The 23,798-nt window shown below is 40.0% G+C and overlaps 1 protein-coding gene across 2 annotated transcripts in view; it reads right to left on the bottom strand.

Moving 5' to 3' along the window:
• SPRED2 (sprouty related EVH1 domain containing 2) overlaps nucleotides 1–23,798 on the bottom strand; it is a 111,433-nt gene that overhangs the window by 31,654 nt on the left and 55,981 nt on the right. For both annotated transcript variants that reach the window (XM_063078318.1, XM_063078319.1), the window contains exon 3: nucleotides 1,352–1,529. In XM_063078318.1, the coding sequence (XP_062934388.1) occupies nucleotides 1,352–1,529 (178 nt within the window). The remainder of the gene's footprint in view (nucleotides 1–1,351; nucleotides 1,530–23,798) is intronic.

The raw sequence follows: 23,798 nt of genomic DNA on the forward strand, positions 1-23,798 counted from the left end.
TTATTTTACTTTTTACTGGTAGTGTGGTTACATTGCCTTTATTGCAAAAATGCTATAAGCAGGAATATTTTAATTATTTGACTATTATGTAGGGAAATTCCTGAATAGATATTCTTAACATTAGCCGTATTCTCCCTTTAAGTTTTCAGGAATGAATCAAGTGTGAAAATAGCATTTCTGTTAATCCACATATAACATTAACAAATTGTTCTGTTTTACCTATTTTGTAACTTTTTTAAACTGTAAGAAGTGGTTGCAAATGAAGACTAAATTTGTACACTTAACAAATAAAACTCAACAGATGCTACTGTGAAGAGTCTCAAGTGTAACCCTGATGTATTCTTGCAGTGTCTTTGCATTTCCTCTGTGAGATCTGTAAATCCTGCACATTTTGAATCGTCTATCGGCTTTTGAGTATACATTCCCTGATCAAATACAGACTGGAGGTAAGGTTCTTCCATGTTTAGGGCCATGAATTTAAAATAGATTTGAACACTCAATTTTCCTTCCTATCATAGATTCCTTCATAATAGAACCGAACTCAAATTCTTTCATGAGACTGTATGTTGTGAAGTGTGAATCTCCCCACCCTTGTGAGATAATGATTATTCTCCAAAGTTTTTACTTATAAGCATGTATAATTATTTATAGGAGTGTGATACCACTACTTTTTGTTACTTACTTTTTCCAAACATGTTTTCTTATTCACTAGCTCATGAAATAAAAGCTACACTACCTTTTAGATAAACATTTATTTATTTTTTTATTTTTATTTTTTTTTTTTGTCCTTTTCGTGACCGGCACTCAGCCAGTGAGTGCACCGGCCAGTCCTATATAGGATCCGAACCCGCGGCGGGAGCGTCGCAGCGCTCCCAGCGCCTCACTCTACCAAGTGCGCCACGGGCTCGGCCCGATAAACATTTATTTAGAAGTAGCCAAATGTCAGATGACACTAGGCCTTTGCATTTTACATTCTGCCATCCAAACCTCAATGGCATGCTCCACTGAATAAACCCTACATTTTTAAAACTATGAAGCTCAGTACAATGTGACTCATAATACTAAAGAACACAGAATCCCTTCTACAATGACAGAAAGACATCTTCATTAATCAAAGACACAAACAAGACAGCCAAATATACTCCTAAGCATCTGAGTTACACAGTCAAGAGATTTTGCTGGAAAGGGAGGGTTATATTTTGCAATTTGGCACCAGCTCAAGTTCTAACTTTTGAAGCTATCATAGGAGTTTGAAGTAAAAAAAAAAATTCCTAAGGGAAGTGGGCTATGATATAATGTAAAGAAATCAGTGGCTGCTAATTTAACCCATGCGTTGTATGTCTGCCATTACCAGTTTGTCTTTCTGTCGTTCACCATGGATGAGAAAGCCGCTTCGTCCATTGCCTTCAGGGTGCATGACTTTACAGACCCCGACGCGACTGATCCCGCCTCCTTCCTGTGGGAACCATCCCCCGCTGGAGTCATCTCTGGTCATAACCACAGCCTTGACACGCACAATATAGCTGTCACTAAAACGACAACAACAAGAAGAACGGGGCATGACAATGGTCTGGCAGCTGCAGAACATGTTTCACAATGCAAGGGGACCACCGGCCAGCACTTTGCTGGACTTGTCAAGAGAAAATCTATGCCTGGTGACAACCTTAAAAGGTAACCCATCTCAACTTTTAGGGAAAAAAGAAAAAAAGTACTTCAACTCAATATAAAAGTATATTTTTAAAAAGATACCTAATTTAAAAAGTATATTTAAAACAAGATACCTAATTTAAAAATATTTATGAGTCTTTGAAGATGTATGCAGTCATGTTCTCCAGTTTCTGGTGTAAGCATTACTAATAAAATGAAAGAGCTGTAGCTGATCTCTATAATTTGTTATCTACAAGTCAGGAAGACAAACCTATTAAGAGGGTATTATGGTTAACTAATTTTAACGCCTTAAAATTAGTTTACAATGAATGACAAAGTCTTAATATTCTATAAAGCTAGTAATCTTCTTATTTAGCAAAGAATAGGATAATCTACTTCCAAATCACAAATTCACCATAATTTATATAGGTGGGAGAATATTTCGATTCAAATAACCCTTTACACATTGTAGCCTTCTGCTTATGATTTTATTTTTTTCCCACTCTAATACTTCAATTTCGCAATAAGTTCTTTGGCACATTTCCCAAAAATCCTCTTTCTCCTCCAGAGACCAACTCTAACTTATTTTCATTCTTTATCACTTTTTTGGGAAATTTATTTGGATTTTCAACAAGGCCATTAAATTCTCACTTGTTGTTTTCTTTCTTTGGATAGAATTCATTTTTCTCTCATTCAAACATATATTCACACCTTGTACACACCAGGCGCTGAGCCAAATTCTAGGGGAACAGAGATGCAGAAACCGAAGACCTGAAGAACCTGGAGAACTGAAATCGCTTGTTCCTTGGGCCTCAAGGAAGGCCATTCCCCAGCCCCAGCGCTCAGAGCCTGACCACCACGATTGGCTGGAAACCATGCAGACAGTCCCTCTGTCCCACAACCCTGCTCACCTCACTCACCCACAAAGGGAAAGCCACCCAGACTTTCCATGACTCACCCTCTCCTGTGACCCAACTCCCCCGCCACCGCTCTCCCCCAACTCAAGGTCCAACACCCCCCTCACTTCCTCTTCCCTCCTCTGCCCATTCCTTTCATTTTTTTTTTAATGTGGTAAAATACACGTGACATAAAATTTACCATCTTACCCATCTGAAGTGTGCAGCCCAGTGGTATTAAGTGCATTCCCACTGTTGCGCAGCTATCACCACCATCTATCTGCAGAACCTTTTCATTGTCACAAACTGAAACTCTGTATCCATTAAACACTAACTCCCTATTCTCTGCTCCCTCCACTCTCAGCCCCTGGCAACCATCATTCTACTTTCTGTCCCTGTGAATCTGACTACTCTGGATACCTCATACAAGTTCCTTTCACTTTCCTAACCTGAGTGAAAATGTGTCCTCAGCTGAGCCTCTGTGGCCCATTCTCACAGGGCTGCTTTCTCTCTCCCACGTTGCTCCCTGCTGAGCCTAGATGTGGGGGAGTGTACTCACCACGAATGCAGACTATTCACCCTCTCTGCAGGTCCTCTGAAGCTCACACACCTGACCATGCCCCCACAACCCTTCTTCAATCTTCTACAGACTTCTCGGTCACTCCACCTCATTCCCTGAAGACCTTAGCAACCAGGCTCACTGTCCCTCCATCTCTCCACCATGATCCCTGCCGTGATTCCTGTTCATTTCATTATGAACTCTGAAGACTCTTCCAATTCCTTGGCCTCTCAGTTTCTGGGACTCTTCCCCTGTAATGCCTTTGTCTTACACGCAAAGTTAGCCACCCTTGACCTTGCCATCACCAATATCTGCATCACCTCCATGCTGCACTTTTAAGAATCCTGCTCTCCAACCGCCACCTCCTAACTTTGCAGCTCCTTGCCTCCAGACTTCAAAAATTCTTCACCAGACTAGGGCCAATGATCTGTCGTTCCGACCACCTTTACCCTGTTCCCCAGACCTCCCATGGCCTCACTTGATTCTCTACCCAACTTAAGTTGCATAGTTTATCACAGCACTCCTTTGCACACAGCCTTAATGCTTCTGCTCTCTCTTTCCTCATTTAATTGCCTGGCACGACCCCAACTTGGTTAAATCCTACCATTTTCCTGCTCCACGACCCCACCCAGGCTGCTGAACCTGGTGAGGGGGCTAAACCCCACCCTACTATACTCATAGACCTCATTTTAAAGTCATGACCATTAACCTCAAGTAGGTCCTAAAGTGCCATCCAGCATCCTGCTACATTTCCCTTATCTGTTCCCAAGAAGACTATTTCACATGGCCTCCTACCCCCTTGCTCTCAAATGATGGATAAGCTTGCTTTAATTTTACTGAGAAAAGAGACACAATCAGAAGAGACCTTGCTCCTGCACCCACCACTATGCCTCCAGTTTGTACCAGGACTCTCTTTGCCTTTCCTCCTGCAACTGTCTAAGCCACCCACGATCCAAGCGAGGGCCAACTCCTCCACTTAAATACCTTCTATATACTGACAGCACCCAAATTCACATTTCCACCCAGGCCTCTTCCCCAAGCTTCAGACCAGTAAAACCAACTGCCTATGTGATTTCTGCTTTGGCGTCTAATGGACATCTCAATCAACATATTTCAGATTGAAATTCTTGATTCCCAACACCTTCCCATCCTTCCGATTCTCCCTTCATATCCAGAATCCACTTTTTACCACCTCCATTGAAACTGACCCAATCCAGCTTCCATCACTTCCACCGAGATTACTGCAACAGCCTCTCAATTGGCATCCTACTTCCACATTTGCCCAACACTCCCAGAAAACAGAAAGCAAGTCAGATGATGACACTCTACTCAGACAAACCCTCCAGCAGTTCACTATATTACTCTGAGTAGAAGTCAAAACCTGGCCCTTATCCTACTCTCGTTGCTCATTCCTCTTCAGTCCCCAGTGGCCTCCCTGATAACCCTCTACAGTAAGCACACTCCTACCTCAGAGCCTCTGCACTTGCTGTTTCTTCTACTGAAAACCATTCTCTCCAAATGCCAATGAGGCTCATTTTCTTATTTCATTCAGGTCTCTGCCCAAGGTTGTTTCACCAGAGAAGACTTCCCTGTCCACTCTATATAAAGCAGCACAGCATCCTCCACCCCTCATAAATCATCTTGCCCTGCTTTGTCTTTCTACATGCAACTAAATCAACACTTCCCCATAACTTATCTCTTTGCATACTAGAGTGCCAACTCCACCAGAGCAGGGAAGCAGGGACTTTGCCCTTTTTGTTCACTGCTATATCCTGAGTCTAGGACAGAGTCTTATATGTAATACGTTGTGGAATGAATGGGTTAAATACACAATATGAACAGGTTTTTAAAAAATTATTTGTAGTTAACAGAATCCCTGTAAAAATATAAAGTGTCCAATACTCAGTTGCTTATGAACCACAATAGCTTAACTGGGGTAACAGTAAAGATTTCATTAATAGGAAAACTGAATATAAATCACAGGTTGCACATGCAGATGTATCACTAGTCCATTCATCTCAGGATCTGACATGCTTATTTCTTTAGATCCTAGAAACTGATTAAGAACACTTTATAACATTTATTTTGATTAGATGCATACAAACAATTCTGGAGAATAGCATGCCTTTTTTCCTACACCCTGTTTATTTCAGAAAAACTAGGGGTCCCAGGATTTGTAATTCTCCAGTGTGCAACATAGCTTTCTCAAATCTTCTGAGTGTACTGTGGGGTTATCTCAGGATGAAATGGCCAAGGTAAAAAAACTACACACACCTCTTGTTAAAACATGCTTTTACTGTTTTTGTTTCAGCTGTGTGCTGTTTTCCCTTCTTTTGAGGGGATTAAGCAAACGTGGAAAAGGGAACTTTGCATTACTTATGTTAGTGCCATGAACTTATTTCCAAAAAGTACTCATTTATTAGTGATTTTAAGAAATACCCTACTTCTCTGCTTCCAGACTATAATGGCTGTTAACTGGCCTTTGTGTTCTGCAGCATCCTTCCTGCCTTGATTCCTCCTGTCAAGTGCCTTCCTGAGGGCACAGGCTTTTTGGTGATGGGGGATGAGGGGCAGAGGGGTTTGTGGGGGAGCAGAAGCCCCCTCAGTCTCCTCTGGCAACAACCCCGTCAGGCAGAATTAGCTGAGGCATCTGGCTATTTAAAACAAGGCAGGGGATAAGGCGTTGCACTAAAAGCTGCGAGGGATGTCTGGATAATCCAGCTGCATGGCCACATGCCAAGAGCTTCCTATCTGTAGTGTATTTGCATTACTCAGGCACTTTACCCCATCCAGAACAGAAATGACAATGAACCCTAATACCAAAAACGTATAAAAAAGGAAAACTCCCTTCTCACTTTCCCTCCCCCCCTTTCTGGAAAGAATTAAACAATATCTGTTTAAAACAGATGTGGAGGGTTTTTTTTTTTTTTTTTTTTTGGTTTTTTGGTGGGGGGGCAGATGGAGCAGGAAGGGCAAGGCCTTTCAAATGTGCAAAGGAAAATGCTGCTGGTACACCTTGGAAAAAATTTCAAAACATGCTATCATTGTCAAAAATAACAACAACAAAAAAGCTTCTGAATTGGCAACTGCTGCACCAGTATACTGGTGAGGATCTGGTGAACTTCCAGACGTGGGTCCAAACACCAATTGAGTGGAGCCCCAGTCTCTGAACTTGAGCTCAATTGCTCCAGTGAATGTCATTACAAATGGTGTTTGACTGCCACCACTCAGACAACACCATATTCTTTAGGTGTGTTATGAATAAAACTGATTGAACTGGGATCTTCCATTTAAATGTAGTTTCTTTAAGGAAAAAGATTTGTGTTTCCAACATGTGGACTTATATTTGTAAAAACAGGACTTTCTTGTGATCATTCAATATGCAAAAGAGGCAGGTGACATCCTATGGCAGGATAGCAAGGCAAAGAAAAAAAAAACATTTCAAAACTAGATTAGCACTCCCCCAAATAAAAGTTTTAGATCTCAGGCATTTACGTTCTAAGTTCTTGTAATTTAAGTTTACTTCAGATTCAAAGCAAACCCTGTCTGAGCCTCGTTACAGAAGCAAACAAAGGAATTGTAGAAAATGCTGACAAGGTAGTGCTGTGTCCTGTGAAGAATGTGTATTTCAGAGCCACACAGCTCAGAGGTGCCCAACCTTCTCAGTAACTGAAGAAATCTCTTTGTGAGCTTCAGTTTCTTCCTTTGCAAAATGAAGAGACGATCTACCCTGCTGGTTAAAAGCAGTGATAAAGGTCAAGTGCCAGATCCAGAGATGTTTGATGAGCTGTAGCCATCCTTATTTTTGCTGAAAGGCTGACTTTGATTACAAAAACAGGTCCCTTAAACACCAACCTCCCAGGCCACTGAGGAGTGGGTTTCCAGACTGCCTGCATTTTTCAGCTGTCAGAGAGTGGAGGGGCAGGGAAGCTGTCAGGCCCTTCATAGCAGGGGAAAATCTGAAACGGACCTCCAACAATTATCAATAGAAGTCAGATTTATCAAAACCAGGTTTGATAGTACATTGTAGGCACACCTGTAGAGGAAAATACTCTGCCTGCCATCTGTGAACAGGCCCTCTGATCCTACCCGCCCCCCTCGGTTTCTTTAAAGGATGGAGACTGGAACTTTTACATCTCCCATAAATACTTCTCAGCCCTTATCTGATTACATGCCCCTTTATCTCTCCATTAGCTAAACATTAGATTCACTTCCTCCCAGACTCTTTTCCACTCTTCTCCACTTCACCAGACTTTGAGAAGGATTAGCCAAGATCCCAGCCTCTCCAGCCCAACTCCCAGACTCCAGCTGAGCCAAATATAACACCACCTTCTCCCAGGGAGCTGAGCACACTCATTTTATTTTAATCACATCCCTGCCCCCCAGCCTTCCTTGTGCCCACAGATTTACAAAGCCTCTTTGATTTCATCGAATTAAACATGTAAAAATATTATGTGTGTGTGTAAGATATATGTGTATATATATGTGGACATATATATATGTCTAGTGGTCTTCTTAAAAGGAATCAACAAAATATTTCAGCAGAAGCAAATGTGTTGAGAAGCCAAAGGTATTGGCTATATTCTATTTGTTAAGTCAGTGGTGATTTTGTGGGTGTTCATTTTAAGTATCAACTACTTAAGAATTTTTAAAAAGTGGATTGCCCTGGCTTTAGAAATTTATATATTCTGAACCGTATGGGTGAGGAACATTATACATAATGTAGTTGTATGCATGGGGTATCATGATTTTCTGCTCTGTGCAAGCCACAGAGGTAGAACATTTGCTCTGATGCTTAATGTCACAGGAAATAAGGCCTCTATATTAACTACCAGAATGTGTACTGTTTGTTTGGTTAGGTTAGTCCACTACAGAAAACAGTGTTAAGTAAAGCCCACTAATTCCTACGGTAGAAAGACTTGACCGCAAAGATGCCAGATCTGGCAGTGGCCAATTCTGGCAAAGGCACCAGCTCTCCTCATGAACACTGATGAGCACACATTGTGAAGCAGAGAAGGAATTTTCTGAACATTAAACGTTTGCTTCATAGAGAGCATTGGTTTGCATGACTTGAGAGATGGGGAGGAAGCTGAAAAGTGAGCTAAGATCACTTAAGAAAAGGCTTCCCCACAGTTACTTAACATCAGTGAAATCAGCCACGAAATACACTTGACGGAGAGGCATCTCCAAAACTGCCTTACCCTGGTATCCGTTACTAAAAGAATCCACGTACTTGAATAGGTACCAACACCTGAATTTTAACTCAGTGCCAGGGCACTATGCCAGTGACCAGATTTACCGGCAGAAGAAAGGATGCTCTTCATCTGATCTTCATTGTGTCCGTGTTTTGCTGAGATGCTGCAGCTAATCTTGCCCATGCAGAGTAACATCCCCCGCCACCATGCAAGATTACAACATAGCTTTGATATGTTTTATCTTCATTAACAATTTAGGTATTTTTTAAATGGCATGAAATGAGTTTTTAGGAATAGAACTCCAATTCATAACATGATACCTAAAAGGTGGTGGGGTGGGGAGGGGGGGTTGCAGATGCCTTTCAATGACTAGGGATCTAACCTCCATCCAGGAACCAACTAGTCTGAAAACCAGGGGTCCTAACCATACTGTGAGAGCTCCAGAGGGAGTGTGACTAGGTTTTCCTCCTTCACGCTGTGTTGCGCTCAGAATCTGAGTGAAGCCACTAGGAAAAGTTTTGGGAATGCCCCTTTTAGTCTTGAGCCAAAAGCCAGTAAGTTCTGCTGTTTTTCAAGGTCACTAGTGCCCTCTGTGTCTAAGTTCTACCCTTGGAGGTGGGGGTAAGGGACACACCCAAGCCCAGCATCGTTGTTGTTGATGCTACCTAGCTACACTGAAGCATATAAATAAACCTACTTACTCACACACCATTTTCTAGTGCTCGTATTAGGAGGGGCCGTTTTCCCTGTTTCATGAAGGACACTGGTAGCACAGTTGATATTTGAAATATGAATGATTAAATTTAATCATTTATAAATTATTCTTCAGAAGCAATCCTAGCAAGTCACAGTTTATTAGACATGGGCCTCTAGAGTTTTAATTTTCCTAGTGAAATTCATGATTCTGATACAAAATATATGCCTATATCTTGTTTAATACACAGTGCTGATTTAGCACACTATGTGCCTCTATATTTTCTAATCTCCGAGTGCTACCTTACACTGTCAGATCACAAGAGCCACAGCAGCACGTGCGGTGCACATTCGGGCACATTCTCTCCCACAGGGGTGCTGAGGCACATGCCCTGCAGACATCCTTGGGAGTGGGACGGACACTCTGCTGGGCTGTCCCAAGCTGGTGCAGCAGGCAGTATGCCGTTCTCCAGTCTGGTCTCTCCCTCTTTCTTTGCTGCTGTGTCTTGTGACCCATAATGGACAAGAAAAGGAAATGAAGCAAAGACACAAAGGAACAAAGATCAGGGCTGGAAGTTAAACACGGAAGCTTTACAGAGGCTTAAGAGGCCTCTGAAGAAATAGCTGGGGAAAAGCACAGACAGAGTGGGATGCGCTGACATCCCAGCAGCCTGGAAGCACGGACTGACTATTCTAGTGAGCTCGAAAAACATACTGCAGCTGAGGCAAGTCGAAGCAAATGGTGGCCCCTGTTATCTCCTCAGAGAGAGAGCCCCTAGGGGTAAAGTCTAGGGGTAAATCTGCATGGATTGTGAGCAGAAGGTAGTGATGTCCATGGCATGGCAATGCCCAGGGATGCCGGATATTTCCTCATAAGATGCTGGTTTTCTGGACTCCTTTTCAGCAAGGTTTGCAAAGTTATATTAGATTCACTCCACTGTACTGTGTTTAAAACGCAATTTTTAACTTAACCTTTAAGCATTTACCTCCTGTAGTTTGAACAAGCGTAAACCCTGCACAGGAAATGAGTGATTCAGCTGGGTTCTACCTATACTGCTCTCATTTTTTTTTCTAAGTCTTTAATAAAAATCTTTTGATTTTACGTATTTAATATATCAAAAATGTCTTAAGCACGGAGCTACAGTTATTTTTAAAACAACAAAACCTTTCCTACCAACATTTAAATTCAGCACTTAAATTCAGAAACCTCAGGAATACTAAATACATGATATCCATGATGACTGGTCACTTATAATTGGCACACAATAAAGATAAAGGCATTACAGCTGTTCTGCTAAGGCACAACTGAAAAGAATAACATGGGGCAGTTTTAAACAGAAGCAATGATGTGTTCCTTGAAATAAATCTTTTTTTGGGGGGGGCCAGCTGGCCGGTACAGGGATGGAACCTGGACCTTGGTGTTATGATCACCACGCTCTAACTGACTGAACTAACCAGCCAGCTCCTTCACTGAAGTAAATCTTAGCTTTGGCACCCAAAGAGTCAATTTTAGAAGTTGTGTCTAAGGCAAATTTTTTAAAAAATGGTTCTTTGGGAACTCCCCGTGTCAGTATAACTTTCCTGAGCAAGTACCTCTTGAGGTGGGCAGTGCACCCAGTGAGAAGGAAAGCCTGGACAGGCGGGGCAGGATGGGCATGGTAGTTTGATGATTGTGAGGACTGCACAATCAGCAAAGAAAGTAACAACTTTTTCTTGAAATCTGAAAACTCTTTGCTCTAATCCTTATTAGTAGCAGAAATCCTAATTTTCCCATCCTGGGGGAACAGGGAACTGGAGACTGCTAGGCATATATATTCCTCTTAAACCCTTGGTGGCATTCCGGGTCAACCAGTTAGGACCTCTGTATCCGCATCAGTCAAGTATCAGTGGGTAAACTGCCTTGATAGTAGGCTCTGGAAAGCATTTAAAATTACTTTTAAATAAGGTGAGGATTATATGGGGATAGGGTGGATAATTCAGATTTAGGGCCTTCCTTCCAGGGCAATTCTCTATAGCAGACAAGGCTTCCAAACCCAACTGGCCATGTCCTCATGTCTGCCTCCCACCTCCTTCCTTTTTTCCTGTAACATCCAGGAATCCTATCTGCTATAGATTGTTACAGGTAATAAGATAAATATAGACATGTATATGTGTGTTTTACTGTAATGCTAAATCTATTATAACATTATACACAGCTTCTCTAAATGTTAACATGGATATTTTATGGTTAGTTAAAACACTTTAGGAAATTATGGGAAGATTTTATTGTTAACAGTTCATTAACATTTAAGGCATCTACTAGAGATGGTTTTTGTCAAAAACCACCTAAACATGAACAACTTTGACATAAGTAAACTACTTTGAAAAATGAAATTTGTTTTATTCAAACGAAAAAAGAATAAATTCACTTCTTACAGACTGAAACGGTCTATCCTAAAGGGCTGAGTTTCAGGATGATTACCCAGCACAAAGTGGGGACAAGGGATCCTGGGAGGTGACAGGCCAAAGTCTGAATCTAGGTTTAAGATTTTACTTTCATTGTCTGTCTGCTTTACTGAGCCTGGAGATCAGCAGAGTTCATAATTAATCATGATCAAAAGATTACTAACTTAAAACAAACAAAATAACCCACCGCTGAAGAACCTTTTCTTCTCCTACTTTTTATTCGAAAGCAATAATTTTCTTTGACTTTCCCTCTGTTTTACATACGCTTCCAAAAATGGTATTTACGATCTACATTTAAACCCTAAAGGCCAGCTAATGGAAATGTTGGATTACTAAGCAAAACTAACTCTCACCACATTAAAGTGTACATGTAATAGGAAAATTGGTGCTTCAAAACACAAACAGCAAAGGGAGTTGTTTAAAGTTAATAATCTCCAATTCAGGGCTTTAAACTGCAGCCCTTGAACTTCTGTGCCTGACTTTCTCAGAATATGTTTGCTTTTTTTTTTCATTATTGGAGAAAACAAAAGAAAAGAGTACAGATGCTCCTCGAGTTATGATGGGGTTATGTCCTGATAAACCCATCATAACCTGAAAATATTCTAAGTAGAAAATGCATTTAATACACCTATCCTACCCAATATCATAGCTTAGTCTAGCCCACCTTAAATGTGCTCAGAACACTTACATTAGCCTACAGTTGGGCAGAATCATCTGGCAACATAGAATACTGTAGAACATCAGCTGTTTACCCTCCTAAACAGCTGCGCCTTGCTGCTGCTGCCCAGCATCCGAAGATCACTAACCTGGGAGAAGATCAAAATTCAAAATTCGAAGTATGGCTTCTACTGAATGTCTGTCGCTTTCACACCTTTGTAAAGCCCCCCAATCCTAAGCTGAAGTATGGTAAGTCAGGGACTGTCTGTACTTAATAAGCCACATGCTGAAATGTTTAGGGAGGAATGCACTGATATCTGCAGCTTACTTTAAAATGCAGTTTTAAAAAACCATGGAGATGAATGGATAGGTATGTTTGTGATAAAGCAATAATAGCAAAACGCTAATTGCAGACGAGGCGGTGGGCATGGGGGTGTTGAGTATACTTCTTTCCACTTTTCTGAACATTTGAAAACTGTCATAAGGAGGAAGAGTGAGAGAATTTATAGTGTCATATTCTAGACTGAGATCAGTACTAAATCTACAAGATGTTGAAAATAGTACTGAAAAGTCTGGTTACTTCTCCTCCTGCAATCCAGGACACAGTTTCCAATTTTTAGCTGCTGCCTGTCCCCTAAAAGCAAACCATGGTAGAAAGGTCAGGAAATAACTTTACCAAACTATGTTAATGCCAAATTATAAACCTACAAAATCCTTTTCAAGCTAGTCCTTAGTAAGACCTGTTCTCAAACAAAAGGAGGTGATAATTTAACCCACAGGGAGGAAGGAAATTCAGCATATCATGCAGCAATAGGATGACAGGATTTTTAAGAGCCTCAGTATTTATACTCCTGGCGGATCCACTGGACATGCATGCTCTCTGAGATGGCAAGAATTACTATATCATTTGGCCCCTTTCCCCCCTAGGATTCTGCCACCTCTCTTATTAGAGTTGGAAAGCTAAACACACGCAGAAAGAAAGAAAGAAAGAAATGCATACTCAAGCCTCTGTTCTCCCAGAAGAATGCTGGGCTGCTCTTCACTGCCCCAGAAGAGACTGGAATGGAGGTGGGCCCGAAGAGCCACAGGTTAGTTACACCTCTTAAGTTAGAAAGAATTGTAGAAACCATCCACTCTGGACCCCTCACTCAGAAGGAGAAATTAAAATCCAGACTGGAGAAGGGACTTATTCAAGGTCACTGACATTAGGGACCAAGATCCAGTCTTTGTAACCAACTCTGCCCACACTTTTTTTTGAAAAGGTCTCTGTGTTGTGGCAAAAGTCCCCAAGATATAAGAGAAGTTATTCTTGCTGGTCTCTTAAAATTTACTAGATAGGAAACTGATTGTGTGAAAGGAACTATAAGGAGAAATGAAGAGGTATCACTAATGACACAGCTACATGAAAACATGACAGTCTGAGGGGGTGGGCAAGGAAGTCCTATCATCTTGGCAGTTTCTTACTAACAGAAGCAGTCCCTTTTTGGATCTGTCAGTTTAACTAGTGCCGTAAGTCAGGAGACCTAACCTTTACTGCACAGCTCACACTGGGTGAGACACCCCAGACTCTACTACTGGGCCTCAGTTTCTTCATATGTAAAATGAGGGGTAGGGGCCAAATGACTTTTGAGGTCCCTTTTCAACTTTGGTCCCCTTTTAAACTTTGTGTTAGAAAAATAAAAAGGCCTTACAGTCAGAGGGCTTAGCAAACTTAAGCCACTAAAATATCCTACAAAAGCAGATCAGAAAACTCTCAGCAGTAAAATGCAACCGAAAACATCTTTCGAATAGGAAAAAAACCTAAAACCACAAAGACCTGAAACCACGACAAACTAACAGACATGTTCTCTCAGTGCAAGTGTTATTATGCAATTATAAAGTTCTCAGGAGTGAAACTGGTTTATCAAAGTATGTTGAAAAAGTAAGAAAATGATGAACATTGAGTTTCAATAAGTTTAATAAGATCCTTTGTTAAAAAATAGGTACAACCTAGTCATCTAGCTGGGTTTATATATCCACAAAAACAAGATTCTCTTTAGCCCTCCCAAGGAAAATCCTCAAGACACATTGATTGACCACATAAAGCCAAAGAAGAGGAGAGGAGAGATCTGCCCCTTTTCTCCCAAATAGTTATCCTATATGCATTATCAGCTGACTCAAGACGAACTCTACAGTGAAGAAGGGAAAATGTCAGGAAAAGGTGATGAAGCAATTGCTTAACTTAGAAGTGGGGAGGGACATTTCTCTAGACCTTTGACAAAGCAACTCTGTGCACTTCAAGTTGCATGCTAGGTCCAGGCTGCTTCAGTGTGCAAAATGAGTTCCAGTCCAAAAGTTTTCAAGTAAGTCAGTTGTTTGCAACTGTAATGTTATTTTCCTTAGAGGAAATACATAAAATGGTGAACAACAGGGTTCTCAGTCCAGTAGTACATGAAAACCTAATCAATTCCTAAACCACCTGAAATACAGTTATATTCCCAAATGTTACGACTGCCTACTGTCTCCTTAACAGAATTGTCCTTCCCCACCACAGCGGGAATGGCCAGTTCTACTCAGCTCTTGCTGGGTCTTGGCCAAGGGCTCTCCTTTCCCGGTGTGGGGTGGGGTAGAAAGGAGCAGAAAGGTAAGCAAGGAAGAATTCTTAAAAATCCTGAGCTAGACTTCATTCTGGGGTCTCTGGAATTTGACTCCACTGGATCTTGAATGGCTCCAAAAAGAGCTAACCTGATGATCTGCTAATACTGGTGAGAAATCTTTAAACCTACACAAGCAACCTGACCAACAAAAAGCAAAGCAAGTAAGTACTCAAACTCAAAATGACTTGTTTAAATGCAAATACATCAATGGTATCCCTATTAATACTATGGTTTACAAATTACAAATTAAGCGTTACTGGGGAAACTTTTAGGGTCACTGTTGGTGAACAATTAAGGCAATAGTCAGACTCATAGGATAATCATGATGTAGTGGATTCTTGACTAGTTGACTCAACAGACAGACAGGATTTGATCAGTACAAGTAATTCCCTAAGTTACTTTCCCGACATTAAAGAACTGGGCGGTAAGGAGAATGCATAGGTTAACTAGCTACCAAGCTTGCTCATGGCTTTAACATGTCTTGAAATATTTTTTTCATTTGTAGGGGAGCATTGTAGTTAGATGTACTCAATTCAAAAAGAACCCCCAGGAAACACTAGAGCTATCTGCACCTCCCCGAGTCTACCAGCTTGTGAAAGCACTAGAAGGCATTTTATTTTAAGACTCATGATCTTCACCAATAATTGAGATCCTGGGTGGCTACCCAGGGACCATGACCAACATGCTTGCAGCAGGGAGCCCAATCAAGCTTTAAGTTATGCATGTAGTGGTGGCTAAAGACCGCTGCCCAAGGCAGGACAACCAAGTAGCCTCAGCCAACTTCTTCCACCAGAGAGCTTTAGTTATAGGTGGCACTATGCCTGGCCGACCAGATGCATTACACTACCCTAAAGCTATACTGTTATAAACCCATCACTGAAGGATGTCATTTAGTATTGAAAGAAAGAATAAAATATCCCCCTACTTAATGCTGGTCAAGAGGAACAACTCCCAGCTCATTTTATTGTTCTGGTTTTCTAGGAAAGTCACCATCCCTGAATATGCCATCACAACTGAAAATTGATGGTACTAGCAATTTTCTATATGGAAGCTCTTGTGTAAACTGAAGAGGCTAGGATAAACACGAGGCAATATGACATGACAGTATTTTTTTGTGTTTGCATAAAGAGAATAAACCTTAACATTTATTGTAAGGAAACTCCTATCTCAAAAGACAATTAATTTCATACCCATGTTTACTGCAGCATTATTCACAAAAGCCAAGAGGTGAGAACAACCTAAATGTCTGTCAAGGAATGACTGGATAAACAAAATGTGGTATATACGTACAATGGAATATCATTCAGCTTTAGAAAAGAAGGAAATCCTGTCATATGCTACAATATGGATGAAACTTCAGGACACTGTGCTAAGTGAAATAAGCCAGTAACAAAAAGACAAATATTATATGATTCATTCCACTTACATGGTATCTAAATGTAACTAGTCAAGGACACAGAAACAGAAAAGTAGAATGGTGGTTGCCAGGAGCTGGGGGGAAGGGGAAAGAGAGTTTTGTTTGATGGGTACAGAGGTTCTTTTTTGTTTGTTTGTTTCTCTCTTTTTTTTAAGAGTTTCAGTTTTGCAAGATAATAAAGTTCTAGAGATCAACAACAATGTGCACATAGTTAATACTACTACAAACTTAAAAATGGTTAAGATAATAAATTTTATGTTATGTGTTGTTTACAATTAAAAAAGACAAACTGAGAAAAAAAGGGGGGGCCACTTGAATTATGTATACTAAACGACTCCATATTCAGAAACTGGGTTTAGCTAAGGAACATTTCTGCAGTCCTTAAGAAGTAAACATTACCATTATTGAAAAAAAAATTAACTTTTCCCTAATCATAAAAGTAACATATGTCCATTGTGCAAGTTACATACATCACAATTATCCTTTAAGAATTATTCTTCAATACTAAGAGGAACAATTAACAAATCTGTAAGACCTTCTCAAGAGAACTATGAAAGAAAGATCTTGTGCTTCAAATATAAATGTAAATGTTGCCTTTGCTGTGTTCCTTGGGGTATAAGGTGAATCACACATATAAAAAACACAAACATTTCCTTTAGTATTGGTTTTGCTGAGATAAAAATGGCTTTTCTAATCAAATCACTTCAAAGAAGAACAGAAGAAAGTTGAACAGAATAGATTTTCTCCTAGTTGTCGGCTCCAACAAATTCCTCTAATCCTTAGACAATTATATTCTAATAAAACACTCACCATGTTTACAACACAAGCGACAGAATCCCTGAAAATACTTTTTATGATTCATCCCTTTTTATTTCTTCTATTTTAACCTCACTTTTAAAGATTATTAGACACATACACATAAACACACACATGCACACACACATAATCATGAGGATTTTCTAACAGTTCCATTTCTTTTACATGAAGGTTAGCGACGTTTTTTACTTAAAGCAGAAAAAAGGGGCTGTTTTATTTTTCTATGGAACAAGTTCCTGCCAGATTTTGCACACTGCAGTTCTCTGGCGATGTGATGAGAACACATGCCCACCCACGGACACTAATTTTGCTCTTCACCCTTCCCAAGCAGCCTTTATGACACATGCTGTCTGTGCTCCATTTAACAGAACTCAAGAGGCCAAACAGCAGGGCCCTATGGGGCCAGAGCAGTGACAGGCAACCCATCTCTTCCACTGAATGGGTATAAGGGACATGTGTTTAAAAAAAAAAACATAAAAAAAGCCAAACCCTGCTTGGACATCTCCAATCTGAAAAATTTTTACAACAGCATGAATTAACACTGAAAACTAAGTCATCTCTTGGGTTGAAATTTGGAAAGAGACAGTAGCTTGCTGTGCTTCCTTGCATACTGAACTCTGACGATAATACTGCTAACTCCCTGAGCTGCTCTCAGAAAGTGCAGCAAATAAGGTACCACTCTCATCCCAAGCCTAAAGCTCTTTCTAAGAGGGCTGAAGTGCCAGCCTGGGTCTGAAGCATGTGCCTTCTCCATGGTAATCATTAGTCATGAAGAAATGCTGGTGATTAAGAATCCAACTGGGAATGTGCATGGCTTCCATAACTGTCCCACACACACCCTAAGACAATGTGGACACAGTTGATACAATGAGCTGTCAGCAAACTTACATCAGGACTGATAAAAGTACATGCTTGTTTGATAAGAGGGTGGTAATTCACCCCATTTATGTCTTCTTAAGAGTGGAGATTAAGGGCCGGCCCCGCGGCTCACTTCGGAGAGTGCGGTGCTGGGAGTGCCGAGGCCGTGGGTTCGGTTCCTATATAGGGGTGGCTGGGGTGCGCTCACTGGCTGAGCGTCGTGCAGACCATACCATGCCGAGGGTTACGACCCCCTTACCGGTCAGGAAAAAAAAAAAAAAGAGTGGAGATTAAGTCCTAAGAAGCCTGTTCTATGCTTGTCTCTGGCTTTTCTGAGCTGCAAAGGAAAGTCACTATTTCCAGATAATAATACAAGATTGACTTACAAGTGTTATTAGTCCCACCCACCACGTAGGCAGAATGACCATAAACTCCTTATGTGGGGAGAACAATGTAATAACAGGAAAAAAAAGTGGGCAACTCACAGGTCAAGTTCTCCTGTGAGAGCTATAGTCATGGCCACACACACATTCATAAATCACACATCAGTACAGCAAGAACAGACGATGCAATAAACAGGTCTCTCTAAATACAAGTAAGTGTTTTTAGATGTTGGTAGATGATCTACAGTAATTTTAAATAAACCTGTTTTTATGAAATGGTTAATGAATTCATAATAGCTTTGAGTCAACAGAATATAATTTTAAAAGATGCTGAAAAGAAGAGGGGTTTCAAACCAGCAAAGGCTGGTAAAAACTGCTCTACTACAATATCTTAAATCCTCTAACCTTTCAGGATTCAAATGCTCTCTCCCTAACTGCTGCTCCCTGCAAGAAACAGAGCAAGAAAATCTTCCATCTGAGGTTATGTTACTCTTCCTGGCTCAGAAAACATGGTCACCAAAACTATCAAATGGATTTTTGAGTACAGCAGTTTTTTTTAAATTTAATTTTTTAAAATTTTTATTTCCACCCAAGAAGAGTAAGATTCTGAAAAACCAAAAGGGAATAGCTCAAAGTAATTAGTGGCTCTGGATTATAGACTCCAGTAAATCTGTGAATAAAAGAAAATCTAGGGAGGAATCTATTGCCAATAATGATGAATCCCCACTAGAGCGGGAATTAAATCAAGGACAGGGCTGGGCCCGGATCTCAAGCATTTTTTTATTTAACACTACCCCACACATTGCTCTGAGCATAGGCAGTGTCTCACTCAATATCTATTGATTGCTTCCAAATTGAATGATAGGAGACCTTTGGTACTGGTTATGGCTCTGTATTCCTCAAAAGGGAAAGAAGAAATCTAAAAACCATGTGGTGACCCTGAACTGACGGCTCACAGTGTTTAACAGCAAAGCCTCCGAGAAGTAGTAGCCACAATCCTGGAGTGGTTATTGTTGCCAAATCTGTATGATCAAAATCCCCTGTATGTAGTGTAACCGAAGCTAAAAGAAACCTATGTTGCTCTGGAAAGAATATGGACAGGACCTGAGCTAGTCTCAAGTACACAAATCACAGGAAAACAATATATTTTCACTGAAAATACCAATAAATTGGGAACTTTCAAATAAATGTATTTATATCCCTACCTAAACTCATTTTCTGTAGGCCTCAAGGAAAAATAATGATACAATGGAACCTAATGTTTCAGCAAAATCAAAGAAAATTAGCTATTCTGCCTGCAAGGTAAAACAAAATTAATTCACATTAATTTTCTGATGACTTTTGACAATGTGAACCCTAAGTTGAGTGTGTCATTTGCCCAAACTGCAAGAGACAACCTAGTTTACTGTAAAATCACAAAATATAGGCTTTAGTTCAAGCTGAGATTTTTAAAGTAGCTTTTCTTCCACAACTTCTAAAAAATTGTTAATAATAAATAATAATGGCCCTCAGTTTGAATCTAAAATTTTTTTAATATCACCAAGTGCTATTATTAAATATGAAGTATATATGCATGTATACACATACATATATAAAAATAAGCACTACAGATGTGGGCAGAAAAATTCTTAGCAAAACCCCCACATATTTCAAATACTGCTCTTCCTCATTATTGTCCTCTTCCATAATTAGCATGTTACAGCATAACAGGTGGCTTTCATTTATAGAATGCAAAATTAATGAAATTTGGAGATGGTCCTGTCTCCGAAAACAAATTGGCTATTCTAAAAAAAAAGTGTACCCCTAAAAACAAACAGAAACAAACCAAATAAACTCCCTTCATGCTGGCTTTCCAAATTATATGAATTTCTGAATGTATTTAAATAAGTAATGGAAAGCATTTACCGACAGTTTAAAATTCACACACCTCAAGGAAAACAAGTCACTATCATGGGCTTTACAAGAAAGGGGAAGAGAAACAAAGACTATTTTTCCCAGCTTGGTAATCCCAGATCTGTTTAATACTCTCTGAGTGATAACAGAATTTATCACTGTAGACTGGGCTGCTCCACAAATGCTAAATCTTAGGCAAATTTGTGGGCAGTTGTGTTATAGGTCCTGACCCAGCCATTCTGGACAGACAGACCAGGAAAGCATAAATAGTACTGCTATAAACTAACTATAGCATCTGTCCCTAACAAGTAGGACTCAAAAAGTATTTTTTAAAAATATGAGGAGACACTGAATAGACTGTTAACACCCATAGGAATGTTTAATATACTCAAATAAACAAGGTATGTGCCTTAACTAGTCAGGCATTGTTTAAATTTAGTGAGTGAAGAGAGAGAGAGGGTCAGACAGGCAGACACAGCCTCCCAATTATGCAGAACAATCCTTCGGATCATATGAAAGCTATAATTAAATGTTGCTACCAAATCCCCACTACCCTTTCCCTTCCACCTAGAAAAAGTTAATGTATGAATTCAGTAGGAGCAAGTTGTTATTTGCAAAGAATAATTATATTCACTCAGTAGGGGAATGAAGCTTTCTTGCATTAAGTCATGCATCTTGGGGGTAGGAAAAAAGCACAATACTGAAAGAAACACAACATAACACAATAGTTATCATTCCTTAGACCACCTCCTTCAGCTTACCTTTGCTTATTCATTTTTTTAAAGGTCTAAGCTACCCACCCAAAAGGTATACCATCTCTGTAAGCTGTTTCTTAGGCAGCATCTTTTAGACTGAGGACTTAGGCAAAGGGATGGTTAAAACCGTTTCTCTGAATATCTAAGGAGAAATTTGCTTTCACAAAGGGAGATGAGTGGATAAGGGCTCTGTGTTCATGCACAGACCAGTGGTTACCTATCTGTCCTCGCACGTGGGCACACACACATATACAAACACACACACACTTTGGTTCTTTACAATTAGAATAATTTTTCTCCCTTAAAAAAATGTTAAAAGCAGACACCAGAAAGGTTAGGCAGAAGAGAATGAGAAAATAAAGTTCATGTAAACAGTAAGCACATACCTGCTGGGCGATGCCATTTCCTCTACATTGTGGAGCCCAAGTGCTGGATATTAGCATTATTGCTACTATAAAGCTTCTGATAAAAATGGATCGTCTCTTGCTGACCTGAGAACCAGCTGGCTGCTTGAGAAGTGGTTTCCCCCATATATGATTCAGTCTCCTTGACAAATATACTGCATTGTACTGGATGAGTCATCCGAGGGTTAGTCCGCATTTTATAGGCCTGTTGTGTCATTACTCACATTCAACATCCTGCTTCTCAAAAGTGGAAACTGGAAGCCTGACAGCTGACAGATGCTTTTTCCAATTAAAATATTGTTTAAAAAAATTCCTGTAAGTTATGATTATCAGTCATTGATGATAGTGTGAAATGCCCAGGAAGCAAACGGCACAGCTTGATACCTGAGATTACGATCTATAGAACCACAAGAGCAAATTCTCACCTGCCCCCATCTCCAAACCAAATAATACTGTTCAGAGTTGAGAGCAAGGATCCCTTATCTTTTAAGCTATCAGTTGAATTAGTATACATGGACCTTGTTGATTGTGTTGTAAGGTTACTCAGTTGCAGGAACTATGTAAAAACTACCCATCAAAATTGTATTACGTAGGATAGTGATATTGTATTTATAAGATGTCTACTTTTTAGAGAGGCATTTGATGTATGTTAGGGGTGAAATGATATGATATCTGAGACCTGTGAATATTTGAGCCAATAAATAAATAAATAAATAAATAAATAGGGATGGGATAAAGAAATGAGGCAAAATCTTAATAAATTGCTGCATCTGTGTGGTAAGTATATGCAGGCAGACGGTATTTTTCTCTCTTTTGAGCATCTTTGAAAATTTTCACAATAAAACGTTTCTAAAAATTAAAAAAAAATTTCTTTTCCAGTCTCAACAATCTATGCCCAAACAAGACACTTTTCTAGTTAGGTATAAAGCTACCACACATGTGCATAGGGTTCACCATACACACAGTGCGACAAAGCAGCCCTGTGGGTGTGGGAGCTGCAGGTGAAGCTGTTTTAGCCTTCCCACCGGAAGGTTTGATACACATGTTCTATGGCCATTGTGAGGGCTGCATCAATCCCCTGTACAAAGGCCTGGTATCCTCTCCTTCCAAGACTGTCTGGTTATTGTTTTCTTATGCTTTCTTTGAGGACATAAACCCCAGCCTTGTTCATAAGCTCAATGTCAACATTATGAAGTAGAGGTGACTACTTCCAACTTCCTTATATGGTTTTGAAAATGCTCCATGAGAGGTTATGGAGCATCTTCAGCCCCTCACACCAACAAATCCCTTTGTAAGGTGGCATAGTGTCTGCTCGATTCGCTTAATGCTCAAAATGGGTTACTTAAACCACATGGAGGAGGAAGAGGGCTTTCATCTCACGGCTGGAAAAAAAAAATCCAGATATGAAAGCTCCGATGTATGTTAAAGGAAACTACTGTTGAAACTATGTCATTTAAAAAACTATCCATGTCGATGCGTTGTAAAAGCATGACAAGTCACCACAGGAAACTTAAAATACAGAGGTCCTACTAAAGCCCAGAACCTTTGTACTGTCCCTTTAGTTTTGAAACTAAAGGATGGGAGGATGTTTCAGGCTGAGGCTCCCACCTCAGCCAACAGCTAACTCCAACTCTCAAATGATACTGTCTACTAGGACCGAAAACTGGCTGCAAATGGTTGGGACAGAGGGTACCCCACGCAACATCAACTTACAACCTCAGTAATCCAGACGATTAGGACTGTGTGTGGGCTGAACTGAAGACTTCCTTAGCTTTGATAAATTCTTTCCTCATAAGGATTGCAAGCTACAGTCTTATCAAAATGTTCCCTTGCAATTTCATAACCTTTCACACACTTGAAAAGCATAACTTACCTCAACCCAACAGGTAGAAATGGGGGGAATTAATAAACTTCTAAACTGAGTTTCTATAAGTACTTTCAAGAAATAAATCTATAGTTCATTAAAGAATTTTATAATTCAGATTTTACGAATTAAAAATACAAAAATAACAGCAATAACAACATATACACACACATAGAGAAGGACTGAAAATAAGGCAATATGGTAAAATGTTAACAAATGGGGAACTGGGTATAGAAGAGTCTTTCATACTGTTCTTGCAATTTTCTGTAAATATGAAATATTTCAAAATAAAGTGAAGAATACACTCACAAATACAGAAAAGAAAATAATAACTCCTGTTATAAAAAAAAAAAGTTTTATGGGTTTAATTACCACCATAGTTGCTGCTGCCAACATGCCTACCACTTAAAAAATGTTGGACCATAAAGAAATTTACTGAAATGTTGACACTAGGAAATTTTAACATCTCCTCTGGGTTTGGGCTTCTCAAAGGGTGTTTTTTGCAAACAATTTTATAAGAGGCTGCCCACACACACAAAACTCAAACATATATTTTGAGAAAGTAACAACATACTATATCCTTGAGAATACGGTTTATGTTTGTTTAGCTTTGCATTTCCCAAACTTATTTGACCACAGAATCCTCACCCCCACCACCTATTACCATCCCAATGAGCCTG

This window comes from Cynocephalus volans, chromosome 14, assembly GCF_027409185.1.
Source record: "Cynocephalus volans isolate mCynVol1 chromosome 14, mCynVol1.pri, whole genome shotgun sequence".
Taxonomy (NCBI): domain Eukaryota; kingdom Metazoa; phylum Chordata; class Mammalia; order Dermoptera; family Cynocephalidae; genus Cynocephalus; species Cynocephalus volans.